Source organism: Fomitiporia mediterranea (assembly GCF_000271605.1).
Source record: "Fomitiporia mediterranea MF3/22 unplaced genomic scaffold FOMMEscaffold_18, whole genome shotgun sequence".
NCBI classification, from domain to species: Eukaryota; Fungi; Basidiomycota; class Agaricomycetes; order Hymenochaetales; family Hymenochaetaceae; genus Fomitiporia; species Fomitiporia mediterranea.
The window spans coordinates 495,670-515,129 of NW_006760403.1; the positions used below are offsets into that span (position 1 = coordinate 495,670).

General features: G+C 47.0%; 6 protein-coding genes across 6 annotated transcripts; 1 reads left to right on the forward strand and 5 right to left on the reverse strand.

The window, feature by feature from the left end:
* Positions 1 to 567: 567 nt before the first annotated feature.
* On the reverse strand, positions 568 to 4,616 carry FOMMEDRAFT_114733 (uncharacterized protein). The gene is made up of 4 exons (XM_007271724.1): positions 4,407 to 4,616; positions 3,105 to 4,191; positions 2,152 to 2,945; positions 568 to 2,090 (listed from the first exon to the last, which is right to left on the reverse strand). Exons 3-4 carry the CDS (start codon positions 2,258 to 2,260, stop codon positions 1,393 to 1,395), a joined length of 807 nt encoding a protein of 268 aa, XP_007271786.1. The 5' UTR covers positions 2,261 to 2,945; positions 3,105 to 4,191; positions 4,407 to 4,616; the 3' UTR covers positions 568 to 1,392.
* Positions 4,617 to 5,482: 866 nt separating this feature from the next.
* Positions 5,483 to 6,042, reverse strand: FOMMEDRAFT_97860 (uncharacterized protein; the record flags this gene model as incomplete). The annotated part of the gene is made up of 2 exons (XM_007271660.1): positions 5,483 to 5,561; positions 5,714 to 6,042. Coding segments are annotated over 2 exons (408 nt in total), but the record flags the coding sequence as incomplete, so codon positions are not given.
* Positions 6,043 to 6,602: 560 nt separating this feature from the next.
* Positions 6,603 to 13,956, reverse strand: FOMMEDRAFT_114738 (uncharacterized protein). Its single transcript, XM_007271725.1, has 26 exons — positions 13,771 to 13,956; positions 13,475 to 13,697; positions 12,608 to 13,419; positions 11,942 to 12,549; positions 11,438 to 11,881; positions 11,279 to 11,379; positions 11,040 to 11,229; positions 10,757 to 10,981; positions 10,519 to 10,698; positions 10,367 to 10,471; positions 10,120 to 10,319; positions 9,878 to 10,070; positions 9,673 to 9,819; positions 9,480 to 9,617; positions 9,147 to 9,425; positions 8,982 to 9,092; positions 8,787 to 8,930; positions 8,631 to 8,724; positions 8,413 to 8,582; positions 8,104 to 8,362; positions 7,974 to 8,046; positions 7,785 to 7,920; positions 7,148 to 7,721; positions 6,981 to 7,095; positions 6,777 to 6,927; positions 6,603 to 6,714 (listed from the first exon to the last, which is right to left on the reverse strand). Exons 1-26 carry the CDS (start codon positions 13,904 to 13,906, stop codon positions 6,652 to 6,654), a joined length of 5,871 nt encoding a protein of 1,956 aa, XP_007271787.1. The 5' UTR covers positions 13,907 to 13,956; the 3' UTR covers positions 6,603 to 6,651.
* A 439-nt stretch (positions 13,957 to 14,395) lies between these two features.
* Positions 14,396 to 15,705, reverse strand: FOMMEDRAFT_137316 (uncharacterized protein; the record flags this gene model as incomplete). Its single annotated transcript, XM_007271726.1, has 8 exons — positions 14,396 to 14,499; positions 14,527 to 14,665; positions 14,720 to 14,901; positions 14,974 to 15,105; positions 15,163 to 15,238; positions 15,300 to 15,458; positions 15,521 to 15,639; positions 15,687 to 15,705. The coding sequence occupies 8 exons, from the start codon at positions 15,703 to 15,705 to the stop codon at positions 14,396 to 14,398; spliced, it is 930 nt and encodes a 309-aa protein (XP_007271788.1).
* A 561-nt stretch (positions 15,706 to 16,266) lies between these two features.
* FOMMEDRAFT_114740 (uncharacterized protein) lies at positions 16,267 to 17,223 on the reverse strand (the record flags this gene model as incomplete). The annotated part of the gene is made up of 5 exons (XM_007271727.1): positions 16,267 to 16,650; positions 16,711 to 16,752; positions 16,817 to 16,901; positions 16,963 to 17,013; positions 17,071 to 17,223. 5 exons carry the CDS (start codon positions 17,221 to 17,223, stop codon positions 16,499 to 16,501), a joined length of 483 nt encoding a protein of 160 aa, XP_007271789.1. The 3' UTR covers positions 16,267 to 16,498.
* Positions 17,224 to 17,363: 140 nt separating this feature from the next.
* On the forward strand, positions 17,364 to 19,165 carry FOMMEDRAFT_171343 (uncharacterized protein). The gene is made up of 6 exons (XM_007271728.1): positions 17,364 to 17,515; positions 17,574 to 17,770; positions 17,832 to 17,891; positions 17,951 to 18,060; positions 18,108 to 18,809; positions 18,863 to 19,165. Exons 1-6 carry the CDS (start codon positions 17,399 to 17,401, stop codon positions 19,021 to 19,023), a joined length of 1,347 nt encoding a protein of 448 aa, XP_007271790.1. The 5' UTR covers positions 17,364 to 17,398; the 3' UTR covers positions 19,024 to 19,165.
* Positions 19,166 to 19,460: the final 295 nt, after the last annotated feature.

Sequence of the window (19,460 nt, forward strand, 5' to 3'; positions counted from 1 at the left end):
TTGTATATAATTAATCTACATAAAATAGTACTACAAGGAAAGTTACATCTAACTCAGATTTCTGGTGGACAAATAATGTATAAGGGTACTGATTAAGTCTGTATGAGAGCTGGAACAAGCAACAATCTTGTTCTGCTATCCATTCCCCTTTGGTTCTACAGAGGAACAAAATCATTAATACATAATGTTAATAAACATTAATTTGATTTATTTCAAATGGGAAACAATGCATATCCTTAGAATCAAATAATAATAATTACTCATTTATGTCACTGTACAAGCAACTGATATACTTATACATCCATGGACAAATAGACAATAATCACAGCACCACAACACTTTCCTTGCAGATGCCTTCAGAGCATGTCTAATAATCTATCTTATTATCATGCATGCACGAACTGAACAGCAGCAAGTAATAGACTCACACTAAACACCTTACATAACATATAGTAGACAACACAAAACACTCAACAAGCTTACCTATTCACCTGTTATTCACATAGCAGAAGCAACCATACAGAAATCATATCGGGACATCGAAACATCGAGGCATAGAGGTGGGACAAAGTGACAGCAACAAAAAATGCTGGGTATATATGCAGCAAACAAACAACTCAAACATACGACACGTATCGTTAGAAAGGTTGTAAAAGTAAGAAAAAGTTCGGTGTCAACGACTCAACCAGGACCAAAGAGCAAAAAAAAAATTGATAAAAAGATATTGTTAAGAATGAAAGAAAAACGACCAAAAAAGCACAAAATAAACAAACCCAGACTGACAACTTAAATTACTTGAATAAAAGATGAGGGGGGTTTAAGAGTAAGAGTAAGAGATGCCTGTCTGCCGGCCAACATCAAGCATAACAAAACGAAAACGAAATGCTAAATGCCGAGACAAACGGACGGATAGAGACAGACAGAAAACATCTGTGCAATCTAATGAAGGTCACCCAAATCGGCACCCAAGAAAACAAGATGAGAAAAAAAAAGGCCAACAAACTAACGACCACTACCAAGCAAAGAAAAAAAAACGCAAAAGCAAGCACCAGCTTGGGATGAATTCGGATTGATAGGTGAGAGCCTTCGCAAGAGAGGGGGAGGGAAGGAAGAGGAAGTTGTTGAAAAAGTTGCCGCCTGGAATATGTTTGAGTTTGAGAAAAACAAAAAAACTTCCAAAATAGCCATTTTGCGAAAGTAGGGAGGGGTAAAAACTTTCAAATATCGAAAAGAAAGCCCCCCCGAGTTCGCGTACGTACACAATGCCCACCATCTCCATCACTCCTTACTCCCACACATTCTTCTTCGATATTCGAACACAAAAAAACGAAAACCACCTATCTTGCTTCAACGAGGGGGAGAGCAGACGAGACGAGACGCAAGGGAGAAAGATCACCAATTCAAAGTGTTATCCCTCAAAATCGGCGCTGAGATCGTCCCAGGCGCAATAGGTCTCCGTTCACGCATCATACCCGCAACACCCGCGCCCGCACCGGGAACAGCACTAACATTATGTCCACCACCATAAAGATCTTCCCGCATCGAAGGCTGCGTGAACCCTCTCAACGAGTCCTCCGCATAATAGAACGACCTTCTTCGTTGTCCACCTACCGAATCCCGGTCAAAGTCCTGTCCGGGCGCGGGGACCACTTCCATTTGCGGGTTTTCAGCGAGTCGGTGGTGTGCTGATTCTTGACGTCGTTTGAAGTTCCGGTACACAAGGAACACCAATATACAAAGCGCAATACCACCCAATGCGGAACAAACGCCAATAATCGCGTCGCGTCGCGAGTTGCTCGAGCCAGAAGACGAACTCGAACCACCAGATGGCGAATTTGGATCTTGGGAGATAGGGTCAGGCATTGTGGTGACGCTGTAGGACACGTCGATATGCTGAGCCAGCTGGTTGGATATGCCCGTCGTCTTGGTGTACAAATTGGACTGCTTGGCCTTGATTGCTTGCTGAAGTGCGGGGACTTGGTCGGAAGGTATGTACAAGATGAATAGAGTTCGCAATTGGTCCTTGTCATCAGGAGACGTGTACGTTGACGGCTCGAAGACTTGAAGCGCAAACGTCTTCACTTGATCCGCTATCGTAACAATACATCAATCAGTAGGCATGGTATATAAAAGGTGCAAATTATCCCTTACCAGCGAGACCCAAGCCGACCTGCAACGCTGGAGGGAAAAAGGCGAACATCTGGGCAGCGCTGTCGGTGTTGGTCGCAACAAAGTCCCAGCCCAGTGAGTCGTCAAACATAACAGCAACAGCCGTATAATCATTTAGATCGTCGTTAGCTGTCACTCCTCCACTGGCTGGATAAATCCGAGCAGGAAGACCGGAAGGCAGTGGCACAGCCGTGACAGTTGCACCACTCGTCGCACTCTCTAGCGTCGCAGTCGTCGTCGGCTCATCTGGGTTTGTTAGAGTAGTGAGCGTAGATGAGGTGGTAGAGTCAGCGCTTGAGGTGAGCAGGCCGGTCTGCGTGAGGAACGAGTACTGCGAGTTAATTGACGTCGATGTATCGACGGAAGACGTCAAGGTGATCAGGCTCGTGGTATTGGTGGCTTCTGCAATGGTTGTATTGGTCGTTGGGAATGTGATGGTACTCGTGGCATTATTGATCCCTGTGGTTGTAGTTCCGTTTGTCCCAGTTGTAATCGTAGTGCTATTTGAATCAGTACCAGAAGTCGTCGTACTGTTATCCCCAGCTGTCCCTGTCGTTGTAGTCACTGGAGCAGAAGTGATTGTCGACGGGAGCAAACTGCTGGTAATCGAACAAAGGAGTCCGGAGCATGACGAGGTTTCACTGGCTGTCGCAGAACTACCCGAGCCGGAAGGTACATTAGACGTGACGGTCGATGTACCCGTTGCAGAAGAGACAGGAGTACAAACGAGGTCTATACCGAGAAGCCCATCGCAAGAAGTAGATGGGGCTGCGGAACTTGATCCAGAAGCAGTTGACGCTGGTGCACTGGTCAGTGTGTTCGAATTTGACGATCCTGAATTTGTGCCAGAGGGCTGTGGTGCCTGAGATGAGACAGGTGTACAAACGAGGTCCAAACCGAGAAGCCCATCGCAAGAAGTAGATGGAGCCGCGGAACTTGATCCAGAAGCAGTTGACGCTGGTGCACTGGTCAGTGTGTTCGAATTTGACGATCCTGAATTCGTGGTTGAGGACGCCGGTGCTTGGGACTGGGACGAGCTTTGCGTACTGCAAATGAGGTCTATACCAAGAAGCCCATCGCAAGAGGTCGTCGGCGCCTGAGAACTCGATGATCCAGAAGCAGTCGATGCCGGCGGTCCACTGGTCAGCGTGTTCGAGCCCTGATTCGAACTTGACGATCCTGGGTTACTCGCAGAACCAGTTGACCCCGTAGTAGACGCCGGCGGCGCTTGAGACTGGGACGAGCTCGGCGAAGAGGCAGTAGAACAAAGAAGCCCGCCTACGTCAAGTCCAAGAGGGCATTCGGTTGTTACAGACTGGGAACTTGATCCAGAAGCAGTCGACGCTGGAGGTACACTGGTCTGTGTGTTCGAGCCCTGGTTCGAACTTGACGGTCCCGGATTACTCGCAGAGCCAGTAGGTCCTGTAGTAGTTGCAGGCGGTGCTTGAGATTGCGACGAGCTCGAAGTAGCCGTGCTTGACGGTGTGATGGTGCTACAATCGAGGCCTAAAAGACCGCCGCATGAAGTTATCGGAGCCTGGGAACTTGATCCAGAAGCAGTCGATGCTGGTGGACGACCAGATTGCGTGTTCGAGCCCTGATTCGAACTCGATGATCCTGGATTACTCGCTGTAACACTAGACTTCGTAGTTGCAGGCGGCGGCGCTTGGGAGTCAGACGCGCTCGATGTAGCCGTGCTCGACGGTGTAACTGTAGAACAAAAGAGGCCTAAAAGACCACATGAAGTCGTTGGCTCCTGGGAACTCGACGTCGTCCTACTCGGACTCGAGGCGCTAGTGATTGAACTACTCGAAGAAGATCCCGAAGAAGACGAGCTGCTATCAGATGACGGTGAAGATTGCTTGCTTGACGGCGCTGAACTAGTCACTGATGATGATGATGACGATGATGCACCTGATCCCGTCGCCGAATTCGTCCCCGAAGTTGACCCAGTCGTAGTAGCCGAACTACTGGGCGGCGGTAACGAGGGAGACGAGCTGGGAGCCTTCTGAGGATCATCGACTGGAAAAAAAGAATAAGAGAAATGAACGCAGGACATTCCCAATTCAGTCAGTCAGCTTTTTTGTAAGACGTAAATGAATGTGCGGAAAAACACGAGAAGCAAGAGGTGCGGTTGGTGTTTATGATGAATGATGAAAAAATGCGGACCGACGACAGCGAAAAAGACTACACGCAAAAAAAGCAGAAATTCAGAATAAAAAAACGACAGGACTTACGGAGACCAAGAGAAGCAAGACCAGGAAGATTCACATCCGCAAGCCCCCTTCGAACGGCATCATGAACAGCGGGTGCACGCCTCGCGTTGGTGTTGGCTACCTCGAGACTCCTACGGGCATGGGAACGTTTATAGGACGAGTGCTCCGCGTTAACCGGGGCCGCGAGCGATAAGCCCAGCAGAAAAAACACAAAGAGGACGCAAAACAAAGAGGTGGGTCGGAATAAGCCTAAGGAGGAGAGTGAGGAGGGGGATTGTGCCATATTCCGGTAGCTATGGCGGGCAATTTGTGGGTGGGTGGGTTACGATAGATACTACTACTGATGAGAGGACGACGAAGGGTCGAAACGAGCGACGCGGGTAGAAGGTTGGATTGAGCGTTAATATATATAATGTCTATAGAGACAGCTGAACGTCGTGAGTGGATGCACGGTGAGTGCGGCGGCAGGGGGTACAAGGAGGGAATATGAGGGGGAGGAGGAGAGGACCGCTTGCAGGGAGACCAGTTGATCTTTCACACGCGTAGTGCGATTCTGGACCCGCTACTGCCGCATCACTCCTTTTATATTTTATATCAATATTCTTAGCCTCTCTGATCCCTTCCCTCGCCCGCTCCTTACTGCCAGCTCACCAGTCCTCTTTATACTTGGAACGCATCATACGCTATTCCCACCGCACTCCTTTTCTGTCTCTTCCCCTCTTTCACCGCGAAAAACATACATACCCATAACATACTCTCAATCCAAATGGGGATTTCTCGCTCTCTCCCGTCTCAGCCTCATATCCATCTCCGTCCGTATTCACATCACCCGAACTATTTCACCGCCGCGTTTCACATTTCATACTCACATCATCTCATCTCATGCAGCATGTCATATATGTATTTATGCCTAGTGTATATAGAAAGTACGGATCTGCATATTCTGACCGCATACAATCGAACAATCGAACAAGCAAATGAAGCACATGAAGCACACAAGCTCAGCTCAAATGAACCCGATCTATCAGCCAGCCATCGCAAGAAGTCCCGTCAGAACAATGATAATCACACTACAGAATCACGAAACACCGCGCAATTCAACTCACCTTGTTCGCAACATCAAGTGCATCATGGTCCGCCGTCAGTCGTACGTACGCTTTCTTTTTCCCATCAGGTCTACGTGTGCGAGCGGCGTACAGGATAACACAGGCACAGAAGTACGGGAGATCAGTAGCATACATCGAAATCAAGAAAGAGAATCAGAGAATTGCAAAGTAGGTGGAGAATCAGTATGGTAGATAAATCAGAATGGCAACTGTACTACTAACCGGATGAGTGTGTTGACAGATGCAGCCTGTACCTCCCACAGCTCCTTCACAGCAGACTTGATCTGTCGCTTGTTCGCCTTAATATCCACAAGGAACACCAACGTGTTATGCTCCTCAATCTTCTTCATCGCCGACTCGGTGTTCAACGGCGATACAACCGTCCGGTGCGCATCCATACGCGGTACATGCGGGACACTCTTGCGTAGGTATTTGGGTTTCCGCGGAAGACGCAAAGTCTTTGGTCGGTGGAACGTCACAGAGTAGCGTACTTTACGTGCACGGTGACCATGTACGCCCTGCAACGCCGCCTTTTTGGCATTTTTGGCCTTGGCCGTGTCCGCTGCAAAATCGAAATGATGTATTCGTGTCGATAAGCAATTTGGTCCTCTTGATTAGTTTTCCAGAACACGCACATTTTGCGGCAGGCTTGCTAGTCTTTGCAGCTCCCTTTGACGCAGACATGGTCTGGAGTACAACAGTCAGCAAGTGTGAATTAGGAGCGAGAATGTAAGAAAGGAGGCAAAGGAGCAGCACAAAAGTCTACGCTGAGCTTTCGTTGCGAATCCATCCGCCATGTCAACAATCCATCCACTCCCAATTCGCCCAGCCAGCCCAGTTCATCCGCTCCAACAGTTGAATACGCATCTTAATCGTTCCTAAAACCCGTCGTATCGACAAAGATACTCACCTTGATGAATGTTTGTCGATTGCGAAGAGAGTTTCTACCAGTCTTCGTGCAGTACGACAATCTTGCCGTGCCTCCATTCGTCCAAATTAGGCATGAGTCACGTTTTCAATCCACTCCCGCACCAAATTCAAATTACGTATCAGTATTTATTACTCCATTTCATCATTGAAATTTGAATGGCATTTCAATGCTACAGTATAGGCTACAACATCAATAATATTAAGAATTAAATAATACAGCGTATGTCCATTCATTCCCATTCTTCGCCGTCTGGTTCAGCAGTTGCCCCGTCTTCGTTCCATATTTGAAGGAACTAAAAATAAAATAAAATGAGAACAAATGCGCCTTCGTATGTATGCACAAAGCATTGCTCACCGTCGCCTTTTGCAATTCCACATCCTCATGAGTCCGTATCGGCTTCACGGCATACGGCATTCGATCCCAAGAAATCACAGTCTCCTTTCGACGAGCAGCAGGTCGGTCCCCAACTGCACTTTTCTTCCCAAGAACAAACTTCTGACACTTCCTATATCATTTGTTAGAGAAGCTTCTGATTAAATATTGCCGGTATCAACTCACTCCTCCGATAAGCCATACAGAACCTTCAGATGTGCTTTTAATAGCATGATTATACCAGCTATGCACGTTGATCTCATTAACGCGAGTTGCTCATCAAAGGGCAGAGAAGAGAGCCCTACGAGATTGCCGTCAATATGTGTTAATTCTGTCACAGACAAGCTGCTTACCTTGGCTTGTTGATGATGCACCCTCTGGAGGCTGAACCTGATTTTCCATCCCCTCTTGAGTTCGCGGTGCTGATTGCAACTGAGCCAGCAAGTTTCCCGGCGCAATACGCTCAACTAAAAGCGATCCTGATTCGGCAAGTTCCCGTGTCAACGTCTTCAGTACAGTCAACACCTCTTCCTGCGTCCGATAATCAAATGTCGCAAAGTTCTCCGCCATGTACCGGACAAAGTTCACCGTATCCTCTTCGGTTTTACTAAAATCACGTTGCTCGAACACCTTGAGGACGGCACGTAGAAACTCTTGCCGAGTCGCTCGCTTTTCTCGAACTAGAGCGTACCATCGCCCGAGCAATGCGGTCGGTGTCGGCTGCATGCGGTATCCCCGTAATTCATGATTACCGTTATCGGCGGCAGCAAGCTTCTTTTGGTAGTTGAAAGACTTCCGACAAGCAGCGACAAAACCCGAGTTAAGCAATGAAGTATGCTTGTGATGCAAAATTGTATGCAATGCGACAGCACGCGAGCTCAGTGAGTTCACTGGGGAGGTCTCCAGAGCAACGATAACGGGGAAAGACTACCGATACGCAATTATTAATTTCAGACAACAATATTGAAGTCGGGTACAATGGAATCTTACCAAAAGCGGATGGGCGAGACCCTGCTTGACGGTGAAACTCAAAATGTCCACAGCTGACGTCTGGACTTGCGGGACAGGCGAAAATGCCGCCTCAAGAATGTGACTGAGGTAACGCTGCACTATAGCCGAGCTGACGCTGCAAACACCATGTTAATACTTAGGAAATTTAAGATTAGTGCAACAACGTACCCAGATTCGGCGAAGCCGTGAGTATTTCCTACCAGTTCGTCCATATTTATGCTTTCGCTCGGCTTACTAGGACCTATTAATGCCAGTCATCACCTGCATTGTGAGACAAAAAATTATTAGGGAAACCAACCGCCTTGCTGTGCGGAATGCTTAGCACTCTCGGAGACCAAAAATTCCTGCATCAGCCTGAGCAACCGCCCACGGTTGTCTTCCTCAGATGACGCAAATATAGCGTCCATCATTGTCGCTGAGCTTTCAAGGGTCATTAAAGTCGGCCGAGCTCGGAACAGGAAGCCCAAGCAGACAAGCAACCTCCCGCGGATACCCCCCTCAGTGTATTTCTCATACAGCTGCAGAAGGCACCTGTAGATATGTTCAACGATGGGCCCCTACAAACACAATTAAGTAATGCAATAATCCAATCATGAAGATGACCAACCTTATCTATGGCGTCTAATTGGCCAGACAAATCTGTGTTTTCTGTCCTTAGTTGGTCGAAATCGAAATGTTCACCAAGAAGAGAGACAATTAGGACCAAAATATGAAGAGTCCGAACACCATTGGCATCGAGGGTGTTACCAGGTTTCGTAATGTATTGTCGTACTCTCGCTAGAAACCTATTAGGACATCGCACTTGTAAATTAAGAAATGTCGCACCGATACAAGACTTCAACAAAGCGACAAGGCGGGTGAAGTCGTGGGTTAGATGTCGTACCACCGCGCATAGGCATGCTACAACTTCTTGCAGTGACTAAGAATACGAAAAAAAAGCGCATTAACGAAAGCCATCGGTGAGTTGTTCTGATAACTTACTGTCCCATGGAGATTCGGCTTGAGCACCATAGGTTGGAGTATGGCTTGCAGTTCCTGTCCGAACTTCATGGAAGCCTTAGGCATATGCGGAATTGATATACGATATATCTTTAGAATGTAGTCGGAAGCAGCAACTTCTTCGCTCTGTTATAAGTCAGTATACGATCATCTAGTGCAATACGAAAAAAGGCTCACCGAGGTTGAATTCTTCAGGTAAGGTAGCAAAACAGATGCTTTGGAACCAGTCATGACAGGTGGATATGCTACAGTAAACAAATGAATTGTGCGGATGCAGTTCGTGACGGACTACGCGAAAATTGTTAATAAGATGAGGATTCGCCAAAGTAATTGCTCGCGTACAAAATTGACGAAGTCAGAAGCGTCAACAAGACCCTCAATCATAACATCATAAATCTCCGTGAAGCGAGAACGAAGTGTCGACATTGCAGAAGCGTCAGCCCCTTCCTTTCCAGAGACAATTCTGCCAAGCATGTCTTCCAACGGTGCTTGGCGGTCTTTGAAAATATTACAAACACCCATTATCACAGAAACAATTCCGAGAGTTGCACCCCTGTCTGTCTGGCCGGATGTTGCCGTTGGCAAGAACCAAATCTCCTCCAAAGTCTTGACAGCCAAATCCTAGTAGCAAAAGTTAATACCCTAACACTGCAATGGAAAAACAATAAATGCAACCTTGACAGTGTCATCTTCGTCTAGCATCCGAAGGACTAATTTAGAACAAGTATCGACTTTCCGGTCTAAGTCATCGGTAACGTAGAAGAATGCTTTTAGTAGCTTTATCACCCTCTTGCGTACACCTAGTCCAGTATCCTGTGAAGGACGTCAGTTTATATGCGACTGTACCGGCCGAGCAAAGTTGACATACCGCTATACGTTCGGCAACTCTATGATAGTAATCTCCTGCTACAGCAGGAGAATCTATCATATACTTCCCAATCAGCTCTACAGCCGCGTCTCGAACCTGCGGTGAACTGTCCAAGAGGTGGCTTTCGATGGCATGACGAACGTTCGGCTGAGACAGAAATTTCAGGAAATGGACTTTGGATCACATGGACGTATGGGAGTCTTACGTTTGAGAGCACCGTCGAATCGACTGACAAAATATGACTCAGTGCACGTAATGCCTTCGTTCGGACAAAAACTGGGGGTGCATCTAAAGCCATGACTACCACATTCAGAATGGGGTCAAACGCGTTCTTCAAAGATTGTGTCGTTCCCAGTTGTCGGGAGAGCCTATCAGCTCTGTCTATCTCGTCCTGCGTCCTGTGGAGGGTAAGTTAAACACTGCACGGAGTCCACAGTTTAGACGTACGCGTTGTCAAATACGTCCGTCGGTGCATCTTTCCAGATATCTCGAAGAGCGGACTTCGCTTTACTGCCAATCGATAGATATTTGATCCTCATATTTGAATCCCAATCTTCTTCATGCGAGCTTGACAAAGAGTCGTTCAACTGGATCAAAGCAGTTGCAAGTTCTTGTCCCCAAATCACCGCGTTCAGTTCTCGAGCACTCTGACAATAGATCAGAGTCAATCATAATCACTTTCAAGAACGCCCACCTCATAACCGTGATCCTCAGATGCACGCTTTGACAAATGAGAAGATACTTCTTGGTGTACGCTTATAAGCCTTTTCAGGGCATTCTTATCAAGTGTTGAAATGGACTGCCAATACATTAGCGTGTAAGCATAAAGACATAAATTTGCCATACTTCGTCAAGGCTCTTGAGACATGCCGTCCCAGCGTTCTGGTCCCCGCCGTCGCTCTCTTTGGACCATTTTTGCGCGTTGCTTCGTAGTCTGCCCGCAATTGTACCCAGGTGGTCGAGGGCCATCGCCTTCGAAGCATTATTATCATTGCCGGAGGATTTCACGTCTTCCAGCGACGAGATCTTCAATTTAAGGTGACATTAGACAGATTGGCGACGACATGAAATGAAAATAACTTACCATATATTTGCAGACTATGCTCAGCAATAGGCTCGCTGCTGGCCATTCCGGCCAGAAGAGGACGAGCAGAAGGTCAGATATTAGGTTGTCCAGAATAGCACGGTATTCCACTTCGTTCGCGTTCTTCGTCGATTTGCCACGTCCGGACCTTTGTGTAAGAAACGCAACGATCGCCTTGGCAGATTTTGTCGGCGCTTCCAGGCCACCAGCGTACAATTTTGCTTCCTATGCGTCAAACAAGAAAACATCAGTCTTTGAAGCTGGTACGAATGACTAAGCGAACCTCAATGTCTATTTGATCCATAAACGGCTCTTGAGGGGCAGAACCGTGGCTGTCATGGCGTTTCAACGCAAGATGCTGTTGACGTGACTTTGCTAAACGGAACGCCTCAACGCGGATGCTATGTGCTGATGTTTGGACGAGTTGTAGAAGCAAAGCAGAGACTGTTCGTATGGATCGACCATCTCGCAATCTGCATAATTAAGTATCGTCGCATCACAAGAGCTGTGTAAGTCCCTTACCGGAATATCCCTGCCTTTTGCTTAGAGTCGGATAACTTGATTAACGATGTCAGAATCTCCTCAATTATCCAAGATCGCTGGTCTTCATGGTAGGCAAATATCTAAAGGATGAACTGTATATATAAAACATCCGGGGATTGAAGGGGGAAATTGACTGACACTTCGTACAAGGGAAAGAGCCTCCAACCGAAGACCACGCATTCCACTGGCCCCCAGGGTATTTGTGATGACCGCAACTACAGTATTCTTCTTGGATTTATTATCAGAATCAGTACCACCTTCAACGACGAAGAACGGTCCGATGGCAATATAAACGGCCGGAATTATCAGCGACTCGGGCATGGAAAGACCATCGGCGCAGATGAGATTAGTAATGCGGGGGAAAACCGCAGACATCGTTTGGAAAATCTGTCCGATTAGACGCCGGTGGTCTGCAACATTGAAAGGCCCTGCGCCACCAGAGACTCGACCCGTAACGTGCATGAGAAGGGCTGAGAGATCGCGTGCGTCAGATGACGGGGCTTCGACAAAGGGATAAATGACATTCGTCAATGCATTCTTGATTGCTGACAAGCATGATGAAATAAGGTCTTCGGAGAATAACTAAATAATTTAATTGTTCATAAGAACTCGAAACTGTTTGTAAACGAACACAGTACATACCTGTTTTGCAAGTCGATCGCTCGTGAGCAAGGCAATACAACAGTCTGCAGCTAGAATGCTATCGCGGACGGTCTCAAGCAGGGTTGCAAGCTTGGAAAAGTCTTCGCTTGTCATATCTGTGGATTCCTTGTCCAAGTCTGTTTGCATATTGACGTCCTCATTCCTAGCCTCGTTCTTTGACGAGCCCGCTCTTTCTGCTTTTGTTTGCGCATCTGTCCTTTCGATTGAAGTAGACATTCTCTTCACCGTCGCCAGTTGAAAAGGATCCAAGTCTTCACCCGCTCGGACGCTCCTTTCCAGGAGCTTGAGCAAACGAATGAGAGTTGCAACTTCGACTTCGGCCATTCCACCAGCTTTGCGAGGACTTCCTGGAGCGGTTCCCTCCCACTGAACTGACGCGAGTCGTATTCGTTTCGTGGGTCGAGCAACTTTGCTTATTGCTTTGGTCAGTCGGACTATAATGGTCGAATGAAGAAGCGGCCTGGCTGGATCAGTGCTGAGCTGCGAGAAAAAGGTTCCAGGCAAAGAATCGGTATCAACATCCCCAGAAATATTATCTTCCGCCTCGAAAATGTCTTCTAAGAGGTTAAGGAATTTTTCGAGCGGCACTAGATGTTTATCCGGTGGATAAGTCAATAAGGCCACTCCAGGACTTAAAATCCATACCTCGGTCATCCCTATATCCAGTCCTTTTCCCTGTTGAGCGAGCACCGCTCATTGCGTCCTTATTACGACCATCCCTATCCTCGTAGTCCATGCCATATCCACCAAGGTCAGAGCTCGGCGGATTCTCATTTATACGTGACCTCGATGGAGTAACATAACCTTTCGAAGTAGGCGTGATTTCGACGTAGACCTGCATTTTCGGTGTACGGCTTGGCGTAATTTCTATCTGTCTATTAACCTTTGCAGAATTAAATTCAGAGGTGGTAGGCTGTATAGCTTGTGATGGTCCCATGTGTGAGCTTGTTGATGGGCGTTTACTTGGTGTATCAATGAGAACCTCTACAATCTTCCGTTTCCTCGGAGAACTTTGTGAATCAGGTAAAGAAGTGAGCGGGCTGGATGGTGGTACACTATCCATGCGCAACCGGTCTGGGTTTGATGCTTGTTTGATTGGCGTCGAAGGGCGCGAGTCCATCCGCGCATTTCTCTGCTGAACAGCTTTTGGGAGCTCCTTGACCTGGTCATTCAAGAAATTATTGAAAAATCGTGCTGAATCCGTCGAGTTGCTCTGGGAAGCCGGTAGTTGCTTCTTGCTTTCACTGGACGTTCGACGGTTGGTTGTCGGAGACCCAAGAGCATTCGCTAACGAGGACGACGCTGATGAGAAATTCATGGGAACTTGGGCAGGAGGCGGGGTTGGGTACACGTTATATGGAACCGCGTGTTGCATGACAGATTGTGCAAATGGAGCTGGCTGATAAGAGGAATATGCAGATGATTCGTTCCAATGGGAAGGTGGACATGGATAATAACTGCGGATTCTTAGACATTCCTCATCAATCGAAGGAATTGGATGGGCTAACTCACCTCGTTGAAGACTGGTCTTCCATTAACCGAAACGCATCACTCCGAGTTGCATCCCAATAAGTCCGCTCAGGACCGGTGTGAGGTACGTTCATCGCCGAAAGCTGCGCAAACTCGCTCTGGTACATTGGTGCATTTCCATAGTTTGATGGTGTCGAGTAATACGCTGGCTGAATGTACGACGGTGGTGCAGCGGTAATAGACAAGTTACTTAAGTGGCGAGCCACTGTAATATTGCACATCGTATAAGTAGGTTGAACATAAGTAAGCCTACTATGCGAGCCGCGAAATGTACGAACCATGAGTAGTGGGCGTTGCAGACGCGAATGGATACACGCCGAGTAACTGCTGAGTCTGATGAAACTGGCCACCCTTATGGGTGGCTCTAGAATCAATACTCTGGTGATCAGACATATCGCGTTTCTGGTTGTACATGGTCCGCTGAAAGAAATTTACAGAGAGTGCTAGTGTGCCATCGTAGAAGGCGGAGAGGAAAGAGCAGTGCGACACGTATCCAAAATTGGATATATGATCGTCGTCACTTTCCCGACACCTGCAGCCAATTCAATCGATATACTAACTGATATTTGAATGCTTGTAATAATGTCTCATTATTATAAACCTTGCATTATTTTTTTAGTATTCGTCCAATACCGGATATTTGAATCGGTACATCAGAAGTACCTTTCCTTATAGTATTATTTAGTGCAAGATAATGTCATACAACATTTGATGATAAATAAATCAGCCAGTATGAGTAGATATCACTCGACATCCAGGAGAAAATAGAACATTATGAGGATTATGAGACGGACATTAGTGAATATACAACATAGGGGGAAAGCAACATTTGCAGCATAATCATCTAAGATCAAGATGCGATGCTTTGAAGTGATAAGTGAGGTATTCTTGCCACATCACTAGTTAGACTTCTACCCTGTTCCTCTCCGTTTCAGCCATGGATGACGCATCTGCATCCGTCTCGATGTATTGTGTTATCTCGACTTCGAGAGATTTCAGCTCGTATCCTAAGTTTGCACGACACACTCGAATACCACTATGATTTTCTTGACTGGAAGGCTCGAGCCTCATACCTTGCTGTACAGTAGTGCTGATAGCTGGTAAGCGACTGTCGGACGCAAATCCGACTCTGACAATGATCATGTTGAAGACGATTGATATTATAGGCGAGATCTAGTAAACAGCTTCAGCAATGGTCAAGGTGTGAGGCTTTTATGGTCAACCTACCATATACAAGAGGACGTAGACTCCCGGAGATGCGGTAGCGAATGTGATCAATGCTGCTGTGATGGTCATGGAGTATATTGCCCCAGATTCAATGACAATGCGGAGGACCGACGCTAGGCGACCCTGGGACCTGTATCCGGAAGCTTTGCGATTTACTCGCCAAATACGAAATGCGAGGAGGGCTGGTTAAAGTCAATACATTAACCCCAAACACTACCTCGACAGGGCATGTAATACCATAGGAAATTACAGACCTGTTGCAGAGAGATTTGTAGCTAGCGTCAATGCGTACCAAACGGTGATCCATTGACCTGTCGGTCTAGCAAACATATTGTTTTTATGTTCCACAGCATTAGCGAATGCGACGTTTAGGCAAATACACGTCACTGGTAATAGTACGTTAGAGATATCCTTGTTGCTAAATGCTGCGAGTCTAAACATACCGACCAAGGCAAGCCACCCTAGGGCTGGAACAATAATGATGTAAAAATTCTTCCAGACAACGTACGTCCGATAGATCTGTAACGAAACAATAGGATATCAGAGTTATAAAGGCTTTATCTTGGACGTAACACATAACAACACCATCCAGAATTAGTGTCTGAATATTGTATAGCCAACTCATGGCGATCCAGGTTGTCTGTGTCACGTCCTGAAAGAATTGCTCTGGTCCACGAGGTAAGAAGGGGCCAATACTGAGAAAGGCTTGACAGATGCGAATAATGTTCACTATGAGCTCCTGAGAATAGATTAGATCAATACAAGCTCTGCACCCCATTTGGTGGAGTGACAACTGTGTACCATTGTAGCCAAAGTTTGCAGTGTGCAGGCTGAGATTATCATAAGATAGTTCACGCGCCGTCTCTGTCGATTTCGAAGAAGAATCCACATGGTAAGCATGAACATCAGAAACGAAAATCCTACGCAATGTCCATAAGCTTCTATGTTGACAGCAAGACCCACGTACCGTAAAGGATGGCCTCCATGGAGGTGGAAATGATGCTGGCCTCTACCAAAGTTAGCATGACGGACGTAGAACCAGCGGGGCTATTGGCTATACAGAAGCACGCTTATGCCCCACTGTAAGTGCGTGATTCCTTGGGCCCTTTATACAATCCTAATAGCGCTCTTCAACAAATGATCAATATGTGAACATCAAGAGCGTTGGTTCCATGTTTTAATCCGATGAGGATTTGAATGCTCATAGGGCTGCAATGTACATTTGAGGGTATTCTTGTACCATATTGCATATTGACAAAGAGACTAGAGGTTCGATTGATGAATCGCATGATACGCCGCCTTGGTGAATCCTGATCGGTCGATGATCATCGAGTAGCAACATTCGGGCTGTCACATATGAGCAAAATACAGAGATATCCTTTAATCCGATGGTGTAAAAAGTACTCACAGAACTAGAAAACATTCCAAGTTGGAAAGTACCGCTTGTCATTACTATGCTAGCGCACCGTAGAATGCTGCTATTTGTTCAGTGCCTGGAGTATGTTTACGCAGTGTGTGTGTGCTCCCGTCTGACAGCAGATGGGATGGGGCATCAAGAATCTTGGGTCTCTCTGGCGTCTTGATGCCAGTTAGACGCTGTTAAAATCAGACAAATACCTGTGTTTAGTATGGTGTCCATATCATGCATCGCTTACCACTGTCCGCGAAAGTCTTCTTCTGACATCTTAACACTGATGACCCGCGCCGCATGCAGCATAAAGGCGAGTTACCAATTCACAGACAAACTCTACTGATAGTGCAAGAACCATACTATCCAGACTACGAGCCCGCTGGCTGTATGCTAACGAGCGGCTCGTTTCCGATGAAGTCCTGTAATACGGAAGTAGATTTAGGCCCTGAAGCCTCTTTTGCAGTCTTACTCGACTTCTTAGTGGCCTGCGGTTTCTCTTCTTGCGTCCACGTCAGAAGGTCTACTCAGGCAGAAAGAGAATTGAGCATTTATCAAGTGATTTTAGAAACGAGGAATGTACCTTCCAAGAAGAAGAACTCGTCAGCCCTCTCCACGACAACGGCTAGTGTATTAACAAATGAGACTGGACTGAAGGATCACACCAAGCTTATTTTCCCTTGGCTTACCGAGATCCTTTCTCTGCACTATAGTCCTATGATCACGCTCGGCCTGTCGCTGGGATGCAGCCGCTATTCGCTTTATGAACTCTTCCTAGAAGATACTGATATGAGGCTTCTTGCAATGTACTTGCACCTTTCCGGCCATGACGAACAGTAGCAATTGAAATGGCAAATACTGCTTCTTTCGCAACAATAGGGAGTTCCTGGACACGTAGAGTTGCAGGAATGATGAAGGCTATTAATCAGACTGCGATACGTACTTTATCTGCTTTGATTATTCTCTGCACCCTGGATACGGGCAGCAAGCTTCGACCTTCTTCACGTAACACAAAGTTTTCGCGCTTTGAGGGCTGCACATGAACATTTTCTTGCGCACTCGAAGCAGGGCCAGCATCTTGACTGTCTTGTTCCATGATATGATGGTAGTTCACAGCCACATATACTGAATTCAGGACTGGACCGTGGACGTGTACTACATCCGGGTGCACGTGATCGTCGTGCCAGATTGCGACCGCCAGGGAAAAGTCGAGTTGCCCTCTATACCACAGCACTTGCCAAAGTGCAGGTCACTCTTGGCGGTATGCAGACATGGGATTCTTTGCATCCCGAAAGGCCGAGACATCCCCATTACCAGTGAAGCATGAGAAGACTGGATTCACCGGCCACCCCGCCAAGTCGGTTGCTCAGCTGCTTCGAAATCGTCTGGTGAGCCGTTTGCGCCTGTTATGTCCCAGTTTTATTCATTTCCGCGTGCTCCTTTCAGAACGGAAGGAAGGAACGTACTGCAAAGCTTGGTTCTTTGCATTCTACGGACTATACCCCATCTCTTGACTCTACCAGCGATATACCAATTCATGATCCGGACCATTCAAATCGCGTTTACGGGACTGGGGTCGAGGGTGTCATTTCTCAGAAAACGCGTCCGTCTGACACAAATAGGAAGTCCACAGATGCTGTCACGTATGTTCCTATGATACTTGTCTATTCGAAGCTCTTTTTACCTGCTTTATACAATGTAAAGATTGACATTGGCCCATAAGCTCAATGAACTTGCCGCAGCGAATGCCGATGGCTTTTTGAGGTGGGTGACTATTTCCCCTACCTCTCGCTTCTTGAAAAGAATTTATGTGCCTTCGTCAGTGACGATGATTATCGCGTTCTGAGGCAAAACTTATTTAAGAGCTTTGTTGCCGTTTCCGAGCCTCCAACAGAAGTTCCAATTGTAAAATCGGTTGAGCCGGTCCCGTTTCGTAGGCAATCAACCCATTTTTTGTTGTTGTAACTCACTGGATTCTAGGGTTTCCTCCTGCGTCGCATGGTGACTACGCTGCGTCAACCACAACGCGTCTTACCCGTGCACCATCCATGCGTACGACAGCTTCAAATACTTCCACCATCTCAACCTTATTTCAACGTGTCTTGAGGCGATCGTCTGAGACACGTAGCGTGAGGGACCAAGATCAGATGTCGATAGCTTCTTCGTCGCGACCTGCGCCTATCTCTCCCTCGATGATCTCAGTTGCCCGAGGATTGAGCCGCCAGGTATCAAATAGTTCTCTAAAATCTGATGTCTCCCGAAATATGACATCGGACATCCGATCCATGTCTTCGAAGCTCTCGGTACGAAGTATAGGGACAACTTCGGATGCAGGGGGTATGACGCGAAGAAGCACGAGAAGCCTACGAAGTTGCATGCCACCTCCTTCGTCGTTTAATGCGAGGCACATGGCTTCCCCTCTTTCACTTTCAGATGGAAATGAGGATCGGTTACGACCTGCAGAGGATATTCGGGCCGAGATTCGAGCTACTGAAGCAGAGGAACAAAGCGTGCTAGCAGCTTTATCGATATTGGCGCAACAACCTTTCAATCCAGCCATGCCTAGCTTCATCCATGCGCTCGATTCTCGTCCTGGCTGGCCTCCACCTGTGCCACCGAAAAAATCGAGTCCCAATACGGGGCAATCCACTTCGCCCCTTGGGACATCCCCAGCAAGCCAAGGTTTGACTACTGCTTGACCCAGTCCCTATCTTGTCTCTAACTTTTTTACCTAGACTCGACAGAGCTTGATTCGTCTGAATATCCTGTGGAGACGCAACTTGCCGAAATAGAACGGCGAAGAGCGGAAATCACTGTGCGCTATCAGCAACGTCTTGATTACCTGAGGGCTCGGCTGAAGGGAGCCGAGATACATGAGCGACTTCTGCGCAAGTAGCTTGATTGTTACTATCGCGTGGCTGAGGATCGGGAATTGTTATTAAAAGGAATATGCATCGTGTACATATATCCATTGGAGCAGTGCTTTCGATAGTTCTCATATGTCATTCTTCGTTCTTTAGATCACGAGTTAAATTGATATTATCAATAATGTCCAGTTTGCACCACTTTTTTTTGGTTTTGGATGAAGGTAAGCGAACAACGGCCTGTAAAAGAAGGCGAGACGTGTATTTTCTTTACCGTACCTTGCGGCACTCTTGTGGTTTTCTGGATAAATAAAGTTCGTACCTTGAGCTATATGAAATATATACTCCGCCAAGCCATGTCTGTCAAGGCTGACCTTTCCACTTCACTCCCAACATACTCTGAGTGTAATGCCTTAGCTATTGTGTTATATCAATTATTGATAATACATTCAACCAATGTCTTTTGACG